This window comes from Felis catus, chromosome B1 (genome assembly GCF_018350175.1).
Source record: "Felis catus isolate Fca126 chromosome B1, F.catus_Fca126_mat1.0, whole genome shotgun sequence".
Lineage (NCBI taxonomy): Eukaryota > Metazoa > Chordata > Mammalia > Carnivora > Felidae > Felis > Felis catus.
Window position 1 is genome coordinate 96,844,676 of NC_058371.1, and position 24,025 is coordinate 96,868,700.

General features: G+C 36.4%; 1 protein-coding gene across 2 annotated transcripts in view; it reads right to left on the reverse strand.

Moving 5' to 3' along the window:
* The window catches only part of INTU (inturned planar cell polarity protein), a 90,521-nt gene that overhangs the window by 15,050 nt on the left and 51,446 nt on the right, over positions 1 to 24,025 (reverse strand). Inside the window, exons 7-14 of one of the 2 annotated variants that reach the window (XM_045055888.1) lie at positions 22,891 to 22,968; positions 15,654 to 15,843; positions 13,889 to 13,942; positions 13,161 to 13,223; positions 12,131 to 12,352; positions 11,044 to 11,529; positions 8,872 to 8,969; positions 4,633 to 4,822 (exon numbers count right to left, since the gene is read on the reverse strand). In XM_045055888.1, the coding sequence (XP_044911823.1) occupies positions 4,633 to 4,822; positions 8,872 to 8,969; positions 11,044 to 11,529; positions 12,131 to 12,352; positions 13,161 to 13,223; positions 13,889 to 13,942; positions 15,654 to 15,843; positions 22,891 to 22,968 (1,381 nt within the window). Of the gene's footprint in view, positions 1 to 4,632; positions 4,823 to 8,871; positions 8,970 to 11,043; positions 11,530 to 12,130; positions 12,353 to 13,160; positions 13,224 to 13,888; positions 13,943 to 15,653; positions 15,859 to 22,890; positions 22,969 to 24,025 lie in introns of both variants that reach the window. The other variant, XM_045055887.1, reaches the window with a different exon arrangement.

Sequence of the window (24,025 nt, forward strand, 5' to 3'; positions counted from 1 at the left end):
GACTTTGTTCACTGCTGTATCCCCAGCACCAGAACAGTGTCTGGTACATAGTAGATACCTCAATAGTTCAGTAATATGGAAAAGGCTAATTTACATTACTAAGCATTGTAATACATTGCATTACTAAGCGTAATACTTACGCAAATGCTTATGCGTAATATTTATATTACATAAGACATAATAGTGTATAGTCGTACATAATATTAGTTCTAGGACTAATCCTCTATGGACCTCAACTGTCCGAAAGAGCTTAATCACCAAGCCTTGAGAAACCAGCAACCATTGCCTGAACTTGTACCTCTTCTCGCACCGGGCCCATTTTAACCTGGGGGTTTCTATTGTGAAACTATACCTGGCATCTGGTTCTTACCTCAGGGCCATCAAATTCTTGACTCCAATCCTTCAACCCTCTCAAATGGGACATCTCGATGGACTAATGACTAATCAGCCCATGATCACATATAACTGTGGTGTCATGCATTTGGTATTTTTTTAATTTTTAGGAGGGGAACTTGCTATGACTCAGCTATGACTGTAAAGGTCTCGATGCAATCAAATATCTTGTAGCTGGGCTTATTCTCTATGCGGGGTCTCCACACGCATACAAATAAGGTGCAATTCAGTCAATGGTTACAGGACTTATACTTCAATTCCTAACGTCTCACGGGACACGGCGCACACGCACACACTTATACGCACACACGCATACATGTATACACGTACACTCACGTTTACACATACGCATATATGCATTACACATGCAAACACTTTATAATTTAGTAAATAACTAGCTTAACCAAATCCTCCTTACCCCCCGTTAACCTTATTAGTAAAAATACGCGTTTATTACTGTCCTACCAAACCCCAAAAACAAGACTAAACCTGTACCTAAATATAAGGCCTAAGAAGCAACATTTATAAATTCACCAAATCCCTGTTATTACTAACTACTAATACTAATTTATATCTCTGTTCGCAGCTATCTATAGATACACTAACCTAAGCTCTAATTCGTCCCTATCGAGCAATATTTTTCCCACACCTAATCAACTTAATATAATACTTCCTCCCTGTTAATGTAGCTTAAATATACAAAGCAAGGCACTGAAAATGCCTAGATGAGTCGTCAGACTCCATAAACACAAAGGTTTGGTCCTGGCCTTTCCATTAGTTATTAATAAGATTACACATGCAAGCCTCCGTACCCCGGTGAAAATGCCCTCGAGGTCACTCAGCGACCTAAAGGAGCTGGTATCAAGCACACAACCACTTAACTCATGACACCTTGCTCAGCCACACCCCCACGGGATACAGCAGTGATAAAAATTAAGCTATGAATGAAAGTTCGACTAAGCTATATTAAACAAGGGTTGGTAAATTTCGTGCCAGCCACCGCGGTCATACGATTAACCCAAACTAATAGACCCACGGCGTAAAGCGTGTTATAGAGAAAAACTCATACTAAAGTTAAACCTTAACTAGGCTGTAAAAAGCTACAGTTAACGTAAAAATACAGCACGAAAGTAACTTTAACATCTCCAACCACACGATAGCTAAGACCAAACTGGGATTAGATACCCCACTATGCTTAGCCCTAAACCTAGATAGTTTAACTAAACAAAACTATCCGCCAGAGAACTACTAGCAACAGCTTAAAACTCAAAGGACTTGGCGGTGCTTTATATCCCTCTAGAGGAGCCTGTTCTACAATTGATAAACCCTGATATACCTCACCATCTCTTGCTAATTCAGCCTATATACCGCCATCTTCAGCAAACCCTAAAAAAGGAAGAAAAGAAAGCACAAGTATCTTAACACAAAAAAGTTGGGTCAATGTGTAGCCCATGAGATGGGAAGCAATGGGCTACATTTTCTGTAACTAGAATACCCACGAAAATCCTTATGAAACTAAGGACTAAAGGAGGATTTAGTAGTAAATTGAGAATAGAGAGCTCAATTGAATCGGGCCATGAAGCACGCACACACCGCCCGTCACCCTCCTCAAGTGACAAAAACCCTTAAAAAAAAACCTATTCAAACCACTAAACCCACAAGAGGAGACAAGTCGTAACAAGGTAAGTATACTGGAAAGTGTGCTTGGATAAACAAGATGTAGCTTAAACAAAGCATCTGGCTTACACCCAGAAGATTTCATATTAAACTGACCATCTTGAGCCAAAGCTAGCCCAAACACCCATAAATTCAATTAACATTAGACAATAAAATAAAACAGTTACCCTTAAAAGTATAGGAGATAGAAATTTAACTTGGCGCTATAGAGAGAGTACTGCAAGGGAAAGATGAAAGAAAAATTAAAAGCACTACACAGCAAAGATTACCCCTTGTACCTTTTGCATAATGAATTAGCTAGAACAACCTAACAAAGAGAACTTTAGCTAGGTCCCCCGAAACCAGAAGAGCTACCCATGAACAATCTTTACAGGATGAACTCGTCTATGTTGCAAAATGGTGAGATTTGTGGGTAGAGGTGAAAAGCCTAACAAGCCTGGTGATAGCTGGTCACCCAGAACAGAATTTTAGTTCAACTTTAAACTTACCCCAAAAACGTTCTAAAATTCTAATGTAAGTTTAAAATATAATCTAAAAAGGTACAGCTTTTTAGAACTAGGATACGGCCTTCCTTAGAGAGTAAGCATAAACATAAACCATAGTTGGCTTAAAAGCAGCCATCAATTAAGAAAGTGTTCAAGGGGCGCCTGGGTGGCTCAGTCGGTTAAACGTCCGACTTCAGCCAGGTCACGATCTTGCGGTCCGTGAGTTCGAGCCCCGCATCGGGCTCTGGGCTGATGGCTCAGAGCCTGGAGCCTGCTTCCGATTCTGTGTCTTCCTCTCTCTCTGCCCCTCCCCCGTTCATGCTCTGTCTCTCTCTGTCTCAAAAATAAATAAACGTTAAAAAAAAATTTTTTTAAAAAAAGAAAGTGTTCAAGCTCAACAATCAAAACACCTTAATGTCAAAAAATGCAACCAACTCCTAACTCAATACTGGGTCAATCTATTCAACAATAGAAGCAATAATGCTAATATAAGTAACAAGAAATACTTCTCCTTGCATAAGCTTATATCAGAGCAGATAACTACTGATAGTTAACGACAAGATAAATATAACCTAACCATAAACCAAATATCAAACCAATTGTTAACCCAACACAGGTATGCAAATAAGGAAAGATTAAAAGAAGTAAAAGGAACTCGGCAAACACAAGTCCCGCCTGTTTACCAAAAACATCACCTCTAGCATTTCTAGTATTAGAGGCAGTGCCTGCCTGGTGACATTAGTTAAACGGCCGCAGTATCCTGACCGTGCAAAGGTAGCATAATCACTTGTTCCCTAAATAGGGACTTGTACGAATGGCCACAGGAGGGCTTTACTGTCTCTTATTTCCAATCCGTGAAACTGACCTTCCCGTGAAGAGGTGGGAATATAACAATAAGACGAGAAGACCCTTATGGAGCTTTAATTAACTGGCTCAAAGAGACCTCATCAATCAACTGACAGGGACAACAGACCTCTACATGAGTAATATTTATTATGCGTCATGAGTATTACATGAATAAATTAATGAGACATTCCTTTATAGAATCAACCAGTTATGTTACAAGGAAAGGGGGATCGTAAGACAACAAAGCACACAGAGATATATGGTCAGACATAACATTTTGCTGAATACTAATTTCTGATAGCTCAAAGAAGAAATCCTATCAGACACAGAATTTATTGCTGAACAAGTTCTAAGACATAATTCAGCCCACTTACTTTACAGTAAGGAAATAGGAAGAGTTGAGGCTCAGTCCAGGATTCCTTATTCCCAGTCCAATGTTCTACTTTAAACCCAAGTTCTTCACAAACTTAGCATTCTTAACACACATATTGCTATATACATTACTAGCATCTTCAGAGAGGGTTTTGTGGTTTTTTATTTTTTAATTTTTTTTGGCTGTATGATATTTGACCACTGACAAGTGAATTTCTGTATGTTTATCCTTTTCCAGAAATCAACACATACTTTTCCCTGCCATTAAGATAATCTAATTGATTTTTTAATTATATACAACATTACTACTTTCCAGAGGTATAATATTAAATGAAACTTCATCCTGGATTAAAAAGCAAGCAAGCAAGCAAGCAAGAAATGAAACAAGTGGCTGAAACATTTACAACAGTCTTGTGTCTACTGCTATATTTTACCTTATTATATTACAAAATACCTTATATTACTGATGGAATACTTAAAGAATTATCAGAGTTACCAACGGGTAGATACTACTGGGCAAGTAATGGTTGACTCACAAATGTCAAATATGGAGGCTAATTTACATTACAAACTACCATATTCTACTTTGCTGTAGAAGAACACAGGTCCACCATTTTCTGAAATAGTAATCCAGGACATCAAACTCAGTATTATGAAACAAAGTTTTGATGTTAAATATGGTGAGTATAATCCTTTGGGCACTCAAGTTAGATTGGGTGCTCTAGTTAGATTGGGTGATTGTTACAAAATTTTTAAATAAAAACTGTAATTATTGGGCATACTGATTAAAGACCTTTTAGAGATAATATTTAGAGATCTGGGAACAAAACAGAAAAGTATACTTATGGCAGTATCCTACCTCTTCTACCAATGTCTGTTGGAAAATTGCACGAATGGAGAGACAACACTGATGGAAATTCTTTATTAGTTGAGGGTGGATAGAGCCACTTAGCTGTGCCACTTCTTCATGGGTAGGAGTAATAAAGATCCCTTGCACAGTTTCTAAGGCAACATAGTGGAAAAGTGTGTTCTCAGGACCAGATGTCAATCTTGAAAAGAACAAAAGAAAGAAAAAAAATATTTAAGTAAGCTTAAAAATATTCCTTCATTTTGAATGTTTATAGACTCCTAAGTTTTTATCTACAATATAATATTAGGAGTGTAATTAGGACAGGGAAACTAGTACAAATATTTAATTCCCATTTCCTCCTTAACTACAGTACAGCTAGGGTTATTATCAATTCGTTAATGGAGGCAAATACTACATGGTATGTGAGGATAAACACCAATTGCAAACCACTTAATTATTCCTTTGCTAAACAACCCAAATTGGCTAAACCCTTCTTTTTCCATGGTTGGTAATAAATAACTCAGCCCCTGTCTGGCCCAGATACCTACAAGTCATAAATAAGGTATCAGTCCAGAGTGGACCACATACAAGAACACCTTCCAACAAAATGAACACATTTAAGTTTGTAGCATAACAGTCAGACTGATGATCCTGAAGAAAAATAAAATTATTATTAGTGACTGCAAAACTGGGTCAATAATCTAGAATACTATGACAATTACTGGTAGTATTCTACTATTCATCATCACCATCTTCCTTCCCTTACATGTTCTCTTACTATTTTCATTTCTCCATTCTTTCTTCCCCTATTTAGGTCTCAGACAAGTCAGTAGAATCTATAAATATTTATTTCTACCAATGGTAAGAAGAGCTAAAGAATAACAATGATAGCAACAACAAAATACTAATAGTATCACATACTGAATGCCCTCTCTGTGCCTGGGGTGGGAGGGGGGCTTTAAAATACCTTAGTCTTAATTCTTACAATGATCTTGTGAGATATTAAATAGTATTACTCCCTTCATTTTAACCACGAGGAAATCAGTGTTCAGAGATCTCAGATTAACTTGCTTGAGGTCACACAGCTAAGTGGCTGAGCTAAGCTAACTCTGAAGCTTACTCCACTATCCCTTACTTTTTCCTTTCTACTGATGACTTCTGACGGGCAATCTTTAAACATATGGACAGCAATTCTCCATTTGCATTTCAAACACTCAAGCTGCCCCCATTCTAATTCTGATGTCTATTTTTAAAACATTCTCTCAGTTGATTTTTTTTCCAGCCATAAGCACAGAGGCAGAGAAAAGGCATGTAACATCTCTTAGCCTGGATACTGCCTTTGATCATCCATGCTAGTTAAAATCCTGTTAAACTCTTAATTAGTAGGCATGATCAGAATAATTTCTCCTTCTTATTAGTGATTTATGGCTTTGGTTCTTTTTTCAGACCAGGGATAGACCGGAAAGGAGATCATCTGCAAATTTTTCTCATACTTTTCTAGAAGGTGGCTGGCTCATTAACAACTCAACTGGTGGCTGATCTTTTTCAATTAGTAACTCAAATAATTAAGAAGAGAGGAATTTTGATTATTCAAAAAGGAAAATAAATTAAAACATACATTTTATTTTAGAGGTCTTCAAAATTAAGAAAAGGTACAGAACAGAAACAATTTTTTAAAAAGAGAAATTAATAAGATTCCTTTTTAAGGAGGTTTAGAATCAACATTTTTGTTGTCTTTTTTAACTTTCTCTCTCTCAAAAAAAAAAAAATCCACAACACAGTGAGGAAATTTAGCTCTTGAAAATCATAAACTCATTCAGAATATATTAACTCAGTGGATACACTGCAAGTTTAAAAATCATCAAACAATTGCCCAATGGGAAGACAAAATATTTGTGAAAGCATAGATTAAGTCATTTATTATTGAGAAAGGTCACTCCAGCAGAAAATGGATTCATGGTAGGCTGGGAGTTGGGAGACTGTTGCAGTAAAACAGGTAAGACAATGGGAGCCTGATCTACAGTAGGAACAATAGGGGTTGAATGGATTAAATAATTATTAGAATGTAGAGTATAGGACTTGGTTATTAAATGAACTGTTTTGTGTATATTATTTTTAATATGTTATATATTTTTATTTTACAAAAGTGTATACACAGAAATTAGGATAATCTACACTGGCTTATTTCATCCTTTTAAAATTAACTACATAGTATGAACATTTTTCATGTCAATAAAGAAAATAAATATGCATCTGTAGCATCTTTAAAAAAATTTTTTTTAATGTTTCATTTTTTTGTTTTGAGAGAGAGAGAGAGAGAGAGTACGAGTGGGAGAGGAGCAGGGGGAGAGGGAGAGAGAGAATCCCAAGCAGACTCCATGCTCAGCACGGAGCCCCAGGCAGGGCTTGATCTCATGACCTGGAGATCATGACCTAAGCCAATATCAAGAGTCTGACGCTTAACCAACTGAGCCACCCAGGCACCTCTGTAGGATCTTTTTAAATAGACAGCCTATGATTTATATTGTATATGAATTTATGTTCAAGCCTGAACTTGTAAAACATTTTCTTTTACTAGAGATAAGGTAAAAATAACACACACACATTTAAAAAGTAAGATGTGGGGGTAATAAAATTTCAGAGTGGTAGTTGTTAAATAGAAGACGAGGGTTTGGGAAAGTATTTCAAAGCTCTACAAAAGGTTTGATTTAGATTTGTTTAAAAAACATTTTTAACTATTAAAAAACTAACCATAGTTTTTGAAGGCATTAAATTTGACACATTAGATTCCCATTACATTATTTTATGCAGACAAATTACCTTGTTTTTGCTCTAACGTCAGGAAAAAAAAGCCGTTTCTGACAACTCTGTGACATATATATTTGAACTTATTATAAAATGTTTTGGGGTGCCTGGGTGGTTCAGTTGAATAAGCGTCCAACTCTTGATTTCGGCTCAGGTCATTATCCCATGGTTTGTGAGTTTGAGCCCTACGTCCAGCTCTATGCTGACTGTGTAGAGCCTGCTTGGGATTCTCTTTCTCCCCCTCTCTTTCTGCCTCTCCCTCTCTCTCTCTCTCTCTCTCAAAGATAAATCAATAAACATAAAAAATAAATAAACATTAACAAAAAAATAAACATTCATAATCTTTAAAAAGATGTTTCATGATTAAGAAAGTAATAGTGCTGAACTTTTTTTGTGTGATTTATGTGTCTGCTTATTCAAATAGAAGTGTGCAATGGAGTTTGTTATACTAACTGATCCCACACATGACATCATAATTAAACATCAGGCAAAGCTCAGACAGCTCGTCACCACATAATAGTTGTACAAGAAGTAAATACGTAACATTTTACATTTTAGTAATTACAGAATTTAATAATTATAGACATTTTATGTTTTAATAATTATAGACATGCTCTTCTCACTCCGTTCCTTTTACTTCAGAATTCCTACTTAATGTAAGTTTGAGGTTTCATTTCTTTCCTAAAATGGGTGTTACAGGCTCAGTTCCTACCCCCGGACTCAGAGGGAGATGCAGCAAGGAAGTTTACTAGGGAGAACTCTGGGGAACAACACTTGTGGGAGGAAGTCCCACAAGTGTGGGAGGAAGCAGGATTGAGCAGAGGGAAAAGCTGAACCACACTGCAGTTGAAACAAAATCTCAGCAGATACCACTTGGAACTATGAGATTGGATGGCCTTTTAGAGTTGTCTCGAATTTAGGCCAAGTCTTTGTATTCAACTTATCTATTAGTCCTTAGATGTGGGCTATTTCTAGGGAGAAATTGTCATCTTGGCTGAGTCAATAAACTTCCAAGCAGAACAAGAGACTCAGCTGTGAGTAGTTAGCAGTCATTATCCCCAAACACTGGAAGGAGTACCCTGGGCTATGGAATATCTGTGCAGCAGACTGCAGCATCCACCAAAGTCTAAAAACCGTAAATACTATAATAAAAAAATTAGACATACAAAAGGGAGGTTACCTGTGGAAAAGAGATAAGAGGGGACTTTCACATTTTGAAACATCACTCTGTTTTTTTATCTCTTATAATAGGAGTACGAGTTCCCTATTGTATAATGAAAAACATTAGTGAATTAGCATAGACATTACCTTTAATATGTAAGATATATCACAATTACATTTTTGAGTTAAATCTCTATACGTTATGGATTTGTACTTTCTTACTGTAAAGTTTGCTCGAAGACACAATGTTTTAAAAAAAAAGAATACAAGGATGCTTCTTACTTAATTGTGTTATATATTTCCAGTTCTTTATCTGAAAAGTCCTTTTTCAAGTTCCCCAAATGAAATGGATTTGGAAGAGCAGACTTCCGTTTAGTGACCTGAAAAATGCAGTTAAGTAGATCAGTTTGCATCTAAGAATGGAATCAAACAGCAGAAATAGTGTAAAAACTGAAAACTTTCTAAGAGAACTATTTAGTATTTTGCAATGTTTCTTTTAAATGTGTTTGAGGCTGGGGCGCCTGGGTGGCGCAGTCGGTCAAGCGTCCGACTTCAGCCAGGTCACGATCTCGCGGTCCGGGAGTTCGAGCCCCGCGTCAGGCTCTGGGCTGATGGCTCAGAGCCTGGAGCCTGTTTCCGATTCTGTGTCTCCCTCTCTCTCTGCTCCTCCCCCGTTCATGCTCTGTCTCTCTCTGTCCCCAAAATAAATAAACATTGAAAAAAAATTTTTAAATATGTTTGAGGCTAACTTATACCTCCTGGCTTATTCTTCACTAACAGTGACCTAGGGCCATGTCATAGAAGGATGTCATAGTTCTTCCTGAAAATCTACCAGAGCCACTATCAAGTTTTGTTACACTTTTTTTTTTCATTTTTTTTCTTTTCTTTATCTTAGAGAGAGAGAAAGAGAGTGTGAGAGGGGAAGAGGGGCAGAGGGAGAAAGAAAATCTCAAGTAGGCTCCATCCATGTTCAGTACAGAGCCCAATGTGGGGCTTGATCCCACAACCCTGGGGTCATGACTTGTGCCCAAACCAATCAAACGAGCTGCCCATGTGCCCCAAGTTTTGTTATATTTTATGTGTAAATGTGCTTGTCTCCCTCTGTAGACTTTGCACTCCTCAAAGGCAGGGGCTATGTCTTACCCATCTTTGTATTTCTTCTGTATAGCATGGCCCTTGGCACATAATAGGTGTTCAATCAAATTTGTTGAATGGCTCAATTATAGAGATTATTTAATTTCTCTTCAGAGTTATTCATGGCTTCTTAAGCCTACTACTTCTTAAACTATGTTTCCTACCAATTTCACCAACTGGGATAATGAATATATAGTACGAATGTGGGTATTTTCTAAATATATGCACTTCAGACTCCAAGACTGCTGTATTGTTTGGAATTAGAAGATGGAAGCTATGGCTATTTATGTCATGACACTCAAAATCTCATATTTTATCGGTGCCCCTTCTCAGATTCTACCTTCTTCATGCCTTGTCTGACATCACTTCCAACAATCCAAATGACAAGCAAGTTTCAAAAGTGTTCTGAAAGTAGAGCATCACTAGAATAGTAGAAGACCTCCCGGGGTGATTACTTTGATGATCATTTGGATACATTATTGTATCCAAAAACATGGAAAAAGGATAAAAATAAACAATCTGAAAAATGAACATTCTCTTTGTTTTATAATCACATTTTAAATTATTGACAATGGAGACCAGCCTGTATAGATTCAGATAAAAACAAAATAAAACAAAAAAAACCCTATAAAAACCTATAGAATAACATGTATACACACATATATTTACATAAATATATTTTTTTAAGTTTCTGATTCTCTGTTTCTGCTGAATATTTTATTGCTTATTTAGTTAAATCAGGCATCTAAAATCCCCCACAAGTAGGATGTTCTCTGTTAACCTTGTGAATACAGAAGATAGATGAACAGGGAAAGCAGGAAGGATTAAAGAATTTTCCTACTTATAAGTAGTGTCAAGCAGTTGTCCTGGATGCTACTATTTTATTACTTGATATTTCTTTCTCTTTTTGGTTCTTTCTTTCTTTTTTTTTTATTTTTTTATTAAAAAAAATTTTTTTAAACGTTTTATTTATTTTTGAGACAGGGAGAGACAAAGCATGAACAGGGGAGGGTCAGAGAGAGGGAGACACAGAATCTGAAACAGGCTCCAGGCTCTGAGCTGTCAGCACAGAGCCCGACGCGGGGCTCGAACCCACGGACTGCAAGACCATGACCTGAGCCAAAGTCGGCTGCTTAACCGACTGAGCCACCCAGGCGCCCCTCTCTTTTTTGGTTCTAAATCACTGGTTTGCTAACAATAACCAAAACAACCACTAGATCAAATGAAGAATGATTTGCCATTAAAAATTTTCTTGCAATTATAAAATAAGAACTGGAAAGACAGTAGCTCCCAAATGTACACACTCAAATGAACACACACCTTAAGCAAGGCCCCGCTTTCTTCTGAACCATCAGAGCCCTGAGGTTCTCTTTGTTGTTTCCGTACTGTATCTGGTGTAGAGTGGGGACTCAGGTGAACACCTTCTCCACCTTCACAACCATTGTCAGATCCTCCACTGCTTTGGGAAGGACTGGGCTTACGTGTCTTTAAGGAATAGTCACCAAAAAGAATTCTTCTGCATGTTGGAGAGGTTGCTACTTTGGAAGTACCTGGAAGCTTACTGAGGATAGGTGAGGTTGTCAAACTATCTAATTTTTCATGTGATCCAGTAAGGAACCAGTCAGCACAAGACAAACAGGGGCTTGGAGAAGATGTTAGCCGTTCATTTATGCGACAATCTATTCCTTCCAGCTGGTGAAGAGTTGTTTTGACCTGATCCACATATATACAGTCTGGTCCAGGATTCCCAATAGCTTTGGATGCACAGCCTCCAGCTTCTAATAGTACACATAACATATAATGCTTCTATAAGACAAAAATATTAATAGAGATTTAGCTACATGAAAATGTTTATATGTAGTGTGCATGCATAAATTTATAAGTACGAAAAACATGGTATAATCATATGATTATTAAAAACTGCCTCAGTTTCTTGTTATTCTCAATGCTTCCTGATCATCCTTGAAAACAAATCTCATATTGCCTTCTCTTGGTATACCATCAAAGGCTACTTTCTGGTACATGGAATTCCCTAAGGTAGCTTTCAAAGAGCCACAGTGATTAGAAGTCCTTTTATCTACAATCACATGTTTTTTCTGATTCTATATTCTTTTCATGTCTCTCTTTCCCAAGACAAACCAGAGGATAAAACCACTACAGAAATGAGAACAAAAGATCTTAAGAACTTGATAAAATCTTATTCTGGGCTTCATTAATATTTCTTCACGAGTATTAAATGGATGTAAAAGAAAAGGAATGAGGGACATACAACATTTTCTTGAATACTGGTATCTGGCACGCTCATAATTTTAAACTGTCATATTTGTTTGTGTATTTTAAGATAGTAAATGGCCAAAAAAAAAAAAGCCACCCCAAAACGCACACACAGAAACCAAAGTAAACTTACCAAGCCAACAATTAGCAAAAAATATCTTCCTTCAGGTTCCTGAAAGACTTCAGTGTTTGAGTCTGTAGAAGGTTGGAGGTGATGTTGAGGAAACACTTCTCTCCATATAACCAACTGACCAATTCTTTGTTTTGCTGCTAACGGCAGTAGGCAATAGTGGCGACAGTATATGGCAATATCAATAAGGTCATCCTTAGGCAAATGACTGCAGATCAAATAACCCTTGAATTTAACCACAAAGAACAGAAGTCAACTATGTCATAATATATTTCTAAGACTTTTACAGGTACTTCAGTTAGCTTAAAATATTCCAGTTTCAAATAGAATAAAGACATAGCAAAGATAAATGTTCTTTTTCTGAGGTCAATTAGAGATCAAATATTTATGATAAGTTAAGTCTACCACAGACTTTAGCACAAAGCAAGATGGCCTGAGTAGTATAAACCTGACTATTTGGCAAAGTTAGAAAAGAACTGAATTTTGAGCATGGAAAGTGGAGAAGAGAAGTTACAGTGAGGACAGACTTACTTTTCACTGTGTACCATTCTGTACTGTCTGATTCTTTTTTTAGATATGTTTTAAATCATGTTTAAAAATCTTCTTGAAGTGCCAAAACACTTAAATTCATTTGATGCTTAATTTGCTTTGCATGGAAGTCAATGAAATGTTAGAAGATTTACTAAAAAGATACATGGTTATGTCTGAGGATAAGAAAAAAAGTGCACTGCTGCAAAAAGAAACCGAGAGAGTATTGCTCTTCTCTCCTACGCACTTGGTTCCTCCATTACTGTTTCTGCTTATACATCTGCAAATGCAATATATGTAATGAATGTAATAATATCAAAAATATTTATTGTATTTGTAAATCTGTAGGTACTGGGTTTTTTTGAAGACCTTAATTTTATGGTAACTACATTCAAAGGAAAAGAGATAAATGTATTTTTCATGTTTGTAGAAGTTTGAGAAAATTTACTTTAGGTCTCTTTATATGGCAGTTGGACATTTATAAAAATTTCAGCTTTCAACTTACCTTGTAAAATAGAGAAGATCCTAAAATTGTATACAGCCGCCTCATGTCATAGTAGTCCTCAGACTGGGGGAGCAAAACCACAGTGGATTTATATTCTTTGTTTTTCATGATTAAAAAAATCCTAGTAAAGCTATAATGATTAAAAATGGCAATTATATTCTTTAGTAACTGAACTTTTCATAGTGCCTTCTTTAGAAATGAACATACTAGGGTATTAGGGTGAAAAATAATGTGCATATATTTTTGGCTGAAAGCAATCTTATTTTTTATTCTTATAAGATACTGTTGATTAGAGACATTTAAGAACAGAACATAAGTGGGGCGCCTGGGTGGCTCAGTCAATTAAGCATTCAGCTCTTGATTTCAGCTCAGGTCATGATTTCATGGTCCATGGATTCGAGCCCCCTGTCAGGCTCTGTGCTGACAGCTCGGAGCCTGAAGCCTGCTTCGGATTCTGTGTCTCCCTCTCTCTCTGCCCCTCCCCTGCTCTCTCTCAAAAATAAATAAATATCAAAATAAATAAATAAATAAATAAATAAATAAATAAATATTAAATAAATAAGAAGTTTTTTTAAGGCAAGGAAAATAAATTTTGTTCATGTCAAGATAGAGATCCAATGCTACGTATTTCAAGATTATTACATGCCCACTTGAAAAATATTTAGAATAATGGCTGATTTATAATATATGAAATCAACATTAAGCCTAAAATCCACTGGCTTTCTTACCAGTTCAGCAAAATCTGCAGACTCTAAGTCACTCAATGCTGTGTCTAGTTCCATCTATGTGGGAAAAAAACAAAAAACAAAAAACAAAAAAACCACAACCATTTAACTCGGTTATTGTTTAGTAATGGCCTCATAAAAGTGCTTAATAATTACTTGAAGAATTGAATAAGTATCTTTCTCCTTTGTGATATTTAAGAAATGTCCGAAAATAGAACATGTTGTTTTAAGCTTTGCAATTACATGGAAAAAAATTATTTAACATATTGTCATTTTTCAATTAAATCTCAATTATTACAAAATGAACTTCACTCTGTATTCAATGCAAAATAACTTATGAGGTTAAAAAATTGCTTTCTAGTTTTGAATTAGGAAATTTTTGAACCTATCAAAATTCTTACAGGAAAATAACCCATCTTAATGTACCCAATCTATTTTGAGGGTTTTTTTTCCCCCTCTATTGCTGTATATTTCTCAACAGTTAGATCCCTGGAAAATAAACATTCTTCCCTGTCTCTTTCCTAAGTTCTATATAAAAGGACTTTTAATCTTTATTTATGGATTAAAACATGAAGAAAAGTGTTCCCCTGGAACCTGGCACAGTTTAGCTTCCCTACAGGGTTATTAGAAAAATCTTACTTAGGATTTAGCTTTTGTTTCTATGGAAATTGCCCGAACTCTTTCATGTGTTTGTTCTTCCATGAAACATTCAAAATTTAAAAACAGAATAAATTTAATCTGTAGTTTAATCTGTAATACATATATATAAATTGAAAACTAGGCAGTTAAAGCTTGTGGCATAAATGCGATTTGTGGAAAAGAATCCTTTTTTTCCCTTTTCCTTTTCTTTTTAAAGGCCAAGGCACTCTCTGCAGGACTATTTCACAAACTGTGTCTTACTGAGATGACAAAAGCTTTGGAAACATTAGTCATGCCTTTCAATACTTTTCACACTCTATGACTTATAACTCATTTGTGACCTGCATTTTTCTGTATCTAGCAAATATTTCATGTACTCCTTTTTGTGGCTTTGGTGCTTTTGTAAAAAATAATAGACAACAAGAAAAGTACCCACTTGTTAATTCTGATCTCACAGATATTAATGCTTCCAGGTTGCTGTTCCTGCTACTGAACTCTGTAGGCTAACGTACAAGGTTACAATAATTGTTTCTTCACATTCCTTAAGAGAACAAAGTGTCTACTCTCTTAATTATTCCAGTGTACCTTAAGAAAAATGACATTAAAAAAAAAAACATCTGGGGCACCTGGGTGGCTCAGTCGGTTGAGCGTCTGACTTCAGCTCAGGTCATGATCTCGCAGTTCATGAGTTTGAGCCCCACGTTGGGCTCTGTGCTGACAGCTCAGAGCCTGGAGCCTGTTTCAGATTCTGTGTCTCCCTCTCTCTGCCCCTTCCCCCCTCATGCTGTCTCTCTCTGTCTCTCAAAAATGAATAAAGGTTAAAAAAAATTTTTTTTTTAAAAAAGAACATCTGATAAACAAACAAAAGCAAGTCACACCATATAATTATGATTTCTGAGAAGTATTACAAATTTAGAAAATGCTTAAATGTTACAGTAAGATGAGAGAGCTAATTTCTGTTTAGAAAGAAATATTTGTCTAAGTTCACTGTACTGGATCACCTACTTCATCAATCAATGGCTTCAACTCTTACCCACAATCCTGAAAATACAAAAAGGCTAAAAAAGAGAGAAGATAAAAAATTACAAGGCAACTGGTTCTGATTTTTATTTACGACACCCAGGATTACCTTGATTTCCTGTGGAAGTGTGAGCCACCGAACTCCGGGGAGACTGTCTAAAAGCACTGCACTGGAAGCATCATATTGTTGTGCGTTCAAACTGGCACTGGAATGTAGTTTAGTAGGCTGAAGTGCTCTTTGAAAGAACAAGATGAAAAAATGATCCAGACGAGGAACATTCTCAACCTGGCAAAAGGCACTGAAGAAACAACAGCTGTAAGTCAGAAAAACATATGGAAATAGTGGTCATCTTTTGTATGTCCCTAGGAGAGTGGATCTTTCCCAAATACATAGGCTCTCTTCCTTCCTCCTCTCCCTTATGAAGAATTACTGCTAGGGGCGCCTGGGTGGCTCAGTCAGTTAAGCATCTGACTTCAGCTCAGGTCACGATCTCGCGGTCCGTGAGTTCGAGCCCCGTGTCGGGCTCTGGGCTGATGGCTCAGAGCCTGGAGCCTGCTTCCGATTCTGTGCCTCCCTCTCTCTCTGCCCCTCCCCGTTCATGCTCTGTCTCTGTCTCATAAATAAATAAAAACGTTAAAAAAATAAAAATAAATAAAAAGAATTACTGCTATAATGTTATTGCACCGAAAACCTACTTTCAAATGCACTGAGCAGATGGTATTATGGAAGAACCACAGGGCTAACACAAGCGATATATCTACAACAAAATGGACTGAAGTAACCTTTTTGTAAAAAAATGTAAGTTGCTTTTACCTTATCTCTTAACCATTTAACCTCTCAATATCTTTCAGGCAGGATGGAATAATAAAGAATTTTGAGCTTTGTAATAGAACATATTTGTCTTTGAATCTTATCATTGCTTTTACCAGGTAGTTATCTCAGGAAAAGTTCTTTGAACTTTTGTTTCCAACTCTAAAAATGGGGATAATACAATCTGACTTGCATGCAAAGTACTTAGTACTTTATTTATTTATTTATTTATTTATTTATTTATTTATTTATTATACTTATTACTTACTGAACACAGTAAGCACATAATTAGCCTAAGTTATTTTTCCCCTCTTCACTAATGTAGGCAACACTACTGAAGAACCGAAAAAGAGATAGAGAGAGACACACACACTAAACACTTGACTTTAGTTATGTAAAAATAATAGAGCATTGCCTGCAACTATTCATTGCAATAGCCTGCTTGATAACACAATAGCTAGTATATGTACCATTAATACATCAGAATAATATTCATGGATTCATTCAACAAATTGCTTGAGTGCCAACTACGTTCTAGGCACTATTCTCATTGCTGGAGGTACCGCAGTAAAAATATCAAGACAAAAGACAAGGTCTCTGCTTCTGTGGAGCTCATGTTCTAATGGAGAAAGACAACTAATGAACAAAGAGTAAAAACATGAACTTGTACAAAGAGATATACAGAGAACAAGATCATGTGAATGGGTGATGTAACTGGTTGGTTATTTTACATCAAAAGTTGGGGAAGAGTCTTTGAGAATGGACATTTAGCTGAGATCCCAATGTCAAGAAGATCTAGGGACACAAAAGAGCGCAAAAGCCCTAGTGTGGAACAAGTGTGGCCAGGGTGTCCATATACCAGCCAGAGGGGAAATGTGGTTTGAGATCTGAAATCAGAAAGATATGTAGGAGCCAGATTATAATGTAAGAAGACTGCTTTAACCGCATTTGGAATTTTTTTTTAAACATAGTTTATTGTCAAACTGGTTTCCATACAACACCTAGTGCTCATCCCAACAGGTGCCCTCCTAAATGCCCATCACCCACTTTCCCCTCTCCCCCACTCCCCATCAACCCTCAGTTCGTTCTCAGTATTTAAGAGTCTCTTATGGTTTGCCTTCTTCCCTCTCTGTAACTCCCCTCCCCCCTTCCTCTCCCCACTGGTCTTCTGTTAAGTTTCTCAGGATCCACATCAGAGTGAAAACATATGGCATCTGTCTTTCTCTGCCCGACTTATTTCACTTAGCATAATACTTTCCAGTTCCATCCACATTGCTACAAATGGTCAGATTTCATTCTTTCTCATTGTCAAGTAGTATTCCATTGTATATATAAACCACAACTTTTTTTATCAATTCGTCAGCTGATGGACATTTAGGCTCTTTCCATAATTTGGCTATTGCTGAAAGTGCTGCTATAAACATTGGGGTACAAGTGCCCCTATGCATCAGCACTCTTGTATCCCTTGGGTAAATTCCTAGCAGTGCTACTGCTGGGTCATAGGGTAGGTCTATTTTTAATTTTTTGAGGAACCTCCACACTGTTTTCCAGAGCGGCTACACCAGTTTGCATTCCCACCAACAGTGCAAGAGGGTTCCTGTTTCTCCATATCTTCTAGTCTCCTCTAATCTCCTGCTTTGTTCATTTTAGCCACTCTGACCAGAGTGAGGTGGTATCTCAGTGTGGTTTTGATTTATATTTCCTTGATAAGGAGTGATGTTGAGCATCTTTTCATGTCCTGTTGGTCCTCTGGATGTCTTCTTTAGAAAAGTGTCTATTCGTGTTTTCTGCCCATTTCTTCACTGGATTATTTGTTTTTTGGGTGTGCAGTTTGGAGAGTTCTTTATAGATTTTGGATACTAGCTCTTTGTCTATATGTCATTTGCAAATATCTTTTCCCATTCCATCAGTTGCCTTTTACTTTTGTCGATTGTTTCCTTTGCTGTGCAGAAGATTTTTACCGTGAAGAGGTCCCAATAGTTCATTTTTGCGTTTAATTCCCTTGCCTTTGGAGACGTGTCAAGTAAGAAATTGCTGTGGCTGAGGTCAGAGATGTTTTTTCCTGCTTTCTCCTCTAGGGTTTTGATGGTTTCCTGTCTCACATTCAGGTCCTTCATCCATTTTGAGTTTATTTTTGTGAATGGTGTAAGAAAGTGGTCTAGTTTCATTCTTCCACATGTTGCTGTCCAGTTCTCCCAGCACCATTTGTTAAAGAGACTGTCTTTTTTCCATTGGATATTCTTTCCTGCTTTGTCAAAGATTAGTTGGCCCTACATTTGTGGGTCCAATTCCGGAGTCTCTATTCTATTCCATTGGTCTATGTGTCTGTTTTTGTGCCAATACCATACTGTCTTGATGATTACAGCTTTGTAGTAAAGGCTAAAGTCTGGGATGGTGATGCCTCCTGCTTTGGTTTTCTTCTTCAATATTACTTTGGCTATTTGGGGTCTTTTGTGGTTCCATACAAATTTTAGGATTGCTTGTTTCTAGCTTCGAGAAGAATGCTGGTGCAATTTTGATGGGGATTACATTGAATGTGTAGATTGCTTTGGGTAGTATTGACATTAAAAAAAATTTTTTTTTAAATTCACATCCAAATTAGTTAGCATATGGTGCAACAATGATTTCAGGAGTAGATTCCTTAGTACCCCTTACCCATTTAGCCCATCCCCTCTCCCACAACCCTCCAGTAACCCTCAGTTTGTTCTCCATATTTATGAGTCTCTTTTGTTTTGTCCCCCTCCCTATTATTATAATATAATTTTTATATTATTTTTGTTTCCCTTCCCTTATGTTCATCTGTTTTGTCTCTTAAAGTCCTCATATGAGTGAAGTCCTATGATTTTTGTCTTTCTCTGACTAATTTCACTTAGCATAATGCCCTCCAGTTCCATCCACGTAGTTGCAAATGGCAAGGGTTCATTCTTTTTCATTGCCAAGTAATACTCCATTGTATAGATATACCACCTCTTCTTTATCCATTCATCCATCGATGGACATTTGGGCTCTTTCCATACTTTGGCTACTGTTGATAGTGGAGTATTGACATTTTAACAATATTTATTCTTCCAACCCATGAGCATGGAATGTTTTTCCATTTCTTTGTATCTTCTTCAATTTCCTTCATACGTTTTCTTTAGTTTTCAGCATACAGATCTTTTACATCTTTGGTTAGGTTTATTCCTAGGTATTTTATGATTCTTGGTGCAATTGTGAATGGGATCAGCTTCTTTATTTGTCTTTCTGTTGCTTCGTTATTGGTGTATAAAAATACAACTGATTTTGTACATTAATTTAGTATCCTACAACTTTGCTGAATTCATGTATCAGTTCTAGCAGACTTTTGGTGGAGTCTATCAGGTTTTCCATGTATAGTATCATGTCATCTGCAAAAAGTGAAAGGCTTGACTTCATCTGTGTCAATTATGATGCCTTTGATTTCCTTTTGTTGTCTGATGGCTGATGCTAGAACTTCCAACACTACGTTAAACTACAGCGGTGAGAGTGGACATCCTGTTGTGTTCCTGACCTCAGGGGAAAGCTCTCAGTTTTTCCCCATTGAGGATGATATTAGCTGTGGGCTTTTCATAAATGGCTTTTGTGATGTTTAAGTATGTTCCTTCTATCCCGACTTTCTCGAGGGTCTTCATTAAGAAAGAATGCTGAATTTTTCAAATGCTTTTTCTGCATTGATTGACAGGATCACATGGCTCTTTTCTTTTATTAATGTGATGTATCAAATTGATTGATTTGCGAATATTGACCCAGCCCTGCAGCCCAGGAATGAATCCCACTTGATCATGGTGAATAATTCTTTTTATATGCTGTTGAATTCAATTTGCTAGTATCTTGTTGAGAATTTTTGCATCCATATTCATCAGGGATATTGGCCTGTAGTTCCAAAACTCAAACGGGAAGTACTTCCAAAACTCAAGTACTTCCAAAACTCAAATGGGAAGAAACAAAATTTTAACAGACCCATAACTAGTGAAGAAATTGAATCAGTTATCAAAAATCTTCCAAATAAGAGTCCAGGACCAGATGGCTTCCCTGGGGAATTCTACCAGATATCTAAAGCAGAGATATTACCTTTCCTTCTCAAGTTGCTCCAAAAAATAGAAAGGGAAGGAAAACGTCCCGACTCATTCTATGAAGCCAGCATTACTTTGATTCCCAAACCAGACAGAGACCAAGCAAAACAAGTGAACTACAGGCCAATATCCCTGGAAATTTATTAAAGTGGCAAGAATGGAGATTGTTATAGCAGTGAGAGATGGTGGTGGCTGTACAAGGTGATAGTGAGGATGGAGAGAAATGAATGGATTTGAGATATGTTTTGGAGACAGACTGTTTAGAGTCTGCTGATAGTTTTGCTAGGAATAGTGGAGGAAATCTATCTTTAATATGATCACAATACTAAACTTTTTTTTTTTTTTTTTTTTTTTGGAGAGAGAGCATGAGTAGGGGAGGGGTAAAGGGAGAGGAAGAGAGAGAATCTTAAGCAGGCTCCACACCCAGCACGGAGTCCAATGCAGGGCTTGATCTCATGACCATGAGATCATGACCCAAGCAGAAATCAAGAGTCAGAGATTTAACCCACTGAGCCACAAAGGTGCCCCTAAACTTGTTAATACATAATCACTTTTCTGTGGCTCACAGGAACTAAACAGCTCACAACTTAAAAAAATAAAAAAATTAACTCTTTGGACTTCTTAATCTTTTCATAATTTTTCATAATGGGCCTTTAATATCTTTCATAATTAGAAAAAACCTTATTCAAAATTACTACAATATGACTATTAACAACATCTTGGATCCATACTGCTTCTTGGTCGTAAGAACTCAATGGATCTTCACATTCATTATCTTAGTTTGCCTTTCCAATTCTCACTAGAACAAGAAGAAACTAAAACTCGCTGCCAATTTGGTGATACTTCCAAGTAAAAGAAAGCTAAATTTCAAAATGAAATTCACAGAAATGAAGAGTCCCTCTGCTCATAACCTCGTCCATTTGGAATTTGCAGAACAACCCCAAATGATTGTCTTAAGTTATGGAATTTAATCTTTAATTATCTCTGTTTTTATGAAAACATGAAGCTTCAGTTAAGGTAAAACATAGCAAGGTTTGCTCACCCAGTGTAAATTTAAGGAAGTAGTTTACAACCATATCCTTACTGTTCATTGGTTAAAAGTTTCCTTATTAGTAAAAGTTAAAAACAATGTTGGTGGCTGCCTGGCCTTTTGTAGTTCACACATTTGGAAAAAGCTCACCAGTAATTAGGTTTGAGAGGGATGTGTCTCCTAAGAGGCTTGTTGAGGAGAATTCTGTACACTACACAGTCCCAATGTCACAGAAAGTTATTTCAGGCTGCTTTGAGAACAGTGGTAACAAAGATCCATAAGAGATAAACAGAGAGCCAATACCACTGTGGTTTGGAAAGACATATAAACTGTTTTGGATCTTTATACTTATATACTCTTAAGGCTTTGAAAGCAAAGGTATCATTTTAGCTCTCTGAAGTACTGGAACTTAGAAAAAATCCCACAAACAGAAAAATCTTTTTTTCATCCATAATTTCATGTGTTCAAATCCTGAAGTTACCTCAAATTGCCTCCTTTAGATCAAGAAAGATGCATCATATTTTACTGTAATGTTAAAAAAACAAGAAGCAGGAAAATAGGCATAACATGAGCCCACACATATTTTAAAAGGGAATATATATACTGTATTCATATTGTATAGGAAACATACGACACACATGAAACTAAATATCTTTACTGTGTCATTTATATATTTTAATAGTGCTTTTTTTTTTTTTAATTTAAAAATTGGTTTAAGAAAGAAGAATCACATTTTAGGACAGTGCATTTGACACTGGTCTTATAATGAGAGAACAACACAACTTAAAATCTTCTTACTCCTTTTTGTATTTGTTTTGAAGAAATGCCCTTATATTTGCTTCTATAGAAATATATCAAGTCAGAATATAATTATGGTTTTATCACTATTTTACTTTATCTTGCTAAACTAACATGAGACCAAAAATGAAAAAGCAATGAATAGATCAAGTGAAAAAGTGCCTAGAACTATAAAATGAAGCCAGTAATAAAAGATGAGAAAATCAGAGAAAGAAAGAAAAAAACAAAACAAAACAAATAACTAACTTGCCAAACAAGGAAAAGTATTAAATGCAAAAGGTGATTTGGAATCCTGTGCTTAAAACTTGAGGTTCATTTTTTTAGGAGCACTGGTATCTTTATTATTTTTAATATTATTTTTTATTAAGTTATTTTAATTCCAGTATAGTTAACACTCTTTTATATTAATTTCAGGTATGCAATATAGTGATATGACACTTTCCTACATCACCCAGTGCTTATCACAGCAAGTGCACTCCTTAATTCCAGTCATCTATTTTACCCATCCTCCCACCTCCCTTCCCTCTGATAACCATCAGTTTGTTCTCTATGGTTAAAAGTTTTTTTTTTTTTTTAAACAAACAAACAAAAACCTTGAGATTCAATTCATACTTACCTATCTAAAGAACCATACATAAATGTTAAGGTTTGGGCAACATCTTTTATCATACTCCTTAGCTGAGGGAGAGGAACTCTAAAAAGAAGAAAAATACATTTGTTCATTTATAACATAACCAAGTGATACATATCTAAAAGAAGCAGAACATCATTCCATTTTATATGTAAGGAATGTGAAAAGTCTGTGTGTCAACTGCGAGTATGGCTGTGTAAAATGGTTCACTGAATTAGCAACTGAAGACTCTGATATCTAGACTTGGAGTTCTAGCATGGGTCAAGTAAGGACTTTTATATCACTACCTACGTGGAAATTGTTTATACCTCCTTAGGGTTCGGTTTCTCATGTATAAAATGGGGGAATAATCACTAAGCCCTTCTCAGGTTCATTTTGAGGATTAAATTAATGCATATAAAGTAGTGCAGTATCTGAGCTCAGAAAAAAGTGCTAAATTCTTGACACTTTCCAGTATTACCCAGATCTCAACCGAACCTCCAACTTCTGTGACAAAGGACACCCCTAAACAAATGGGAGAAGGGAAAGAAAGTAGAGGAAAGAAATGGAATTAACTGTTTTCTTGATAGCCTGATAAAAATTCTACAAAGTAGATCTGATTATTGCTATTATAGCAATGGGTAAACTGAGGTCCAAGATGTTAAGTAACTTGTACAAGGACTTAAAGGGAGTAGAACCTGCCTGTGGACATCCATCTTCTTAGCTCTAAAGTTACTCTCTCTACTACCTCACAATGACTTCCTGGTTGGGTCCCCACTATTCACTGCAGCCATCACAGGAAGATGATCTCCCCTCTGAAAACACATGTTCCTGGATTATACACCTGACCTGATCTTCTGTGGGGTGGCACTTTTCTCATTTTGCTCGTAAAAGGTATAGTGGCAAAGAAGGAAATGCATAGACTGGCATTTAAGACAAATGAGAGAAAAATCCCAGGCCTGCCACTTCCATTACAAACCACATGCACAGTGTTAGAGATACAAAGACCTATTAATTGACACTGAGGAGGTGATTGTGCATGATCTCTCATACTCTATTTCTCAGTTTGAACAAAGTAGAATAATAATTCCTATCTTGCATGGCTATGTGAAACAAGATGGGATGAGGAAAAGAATCTGGT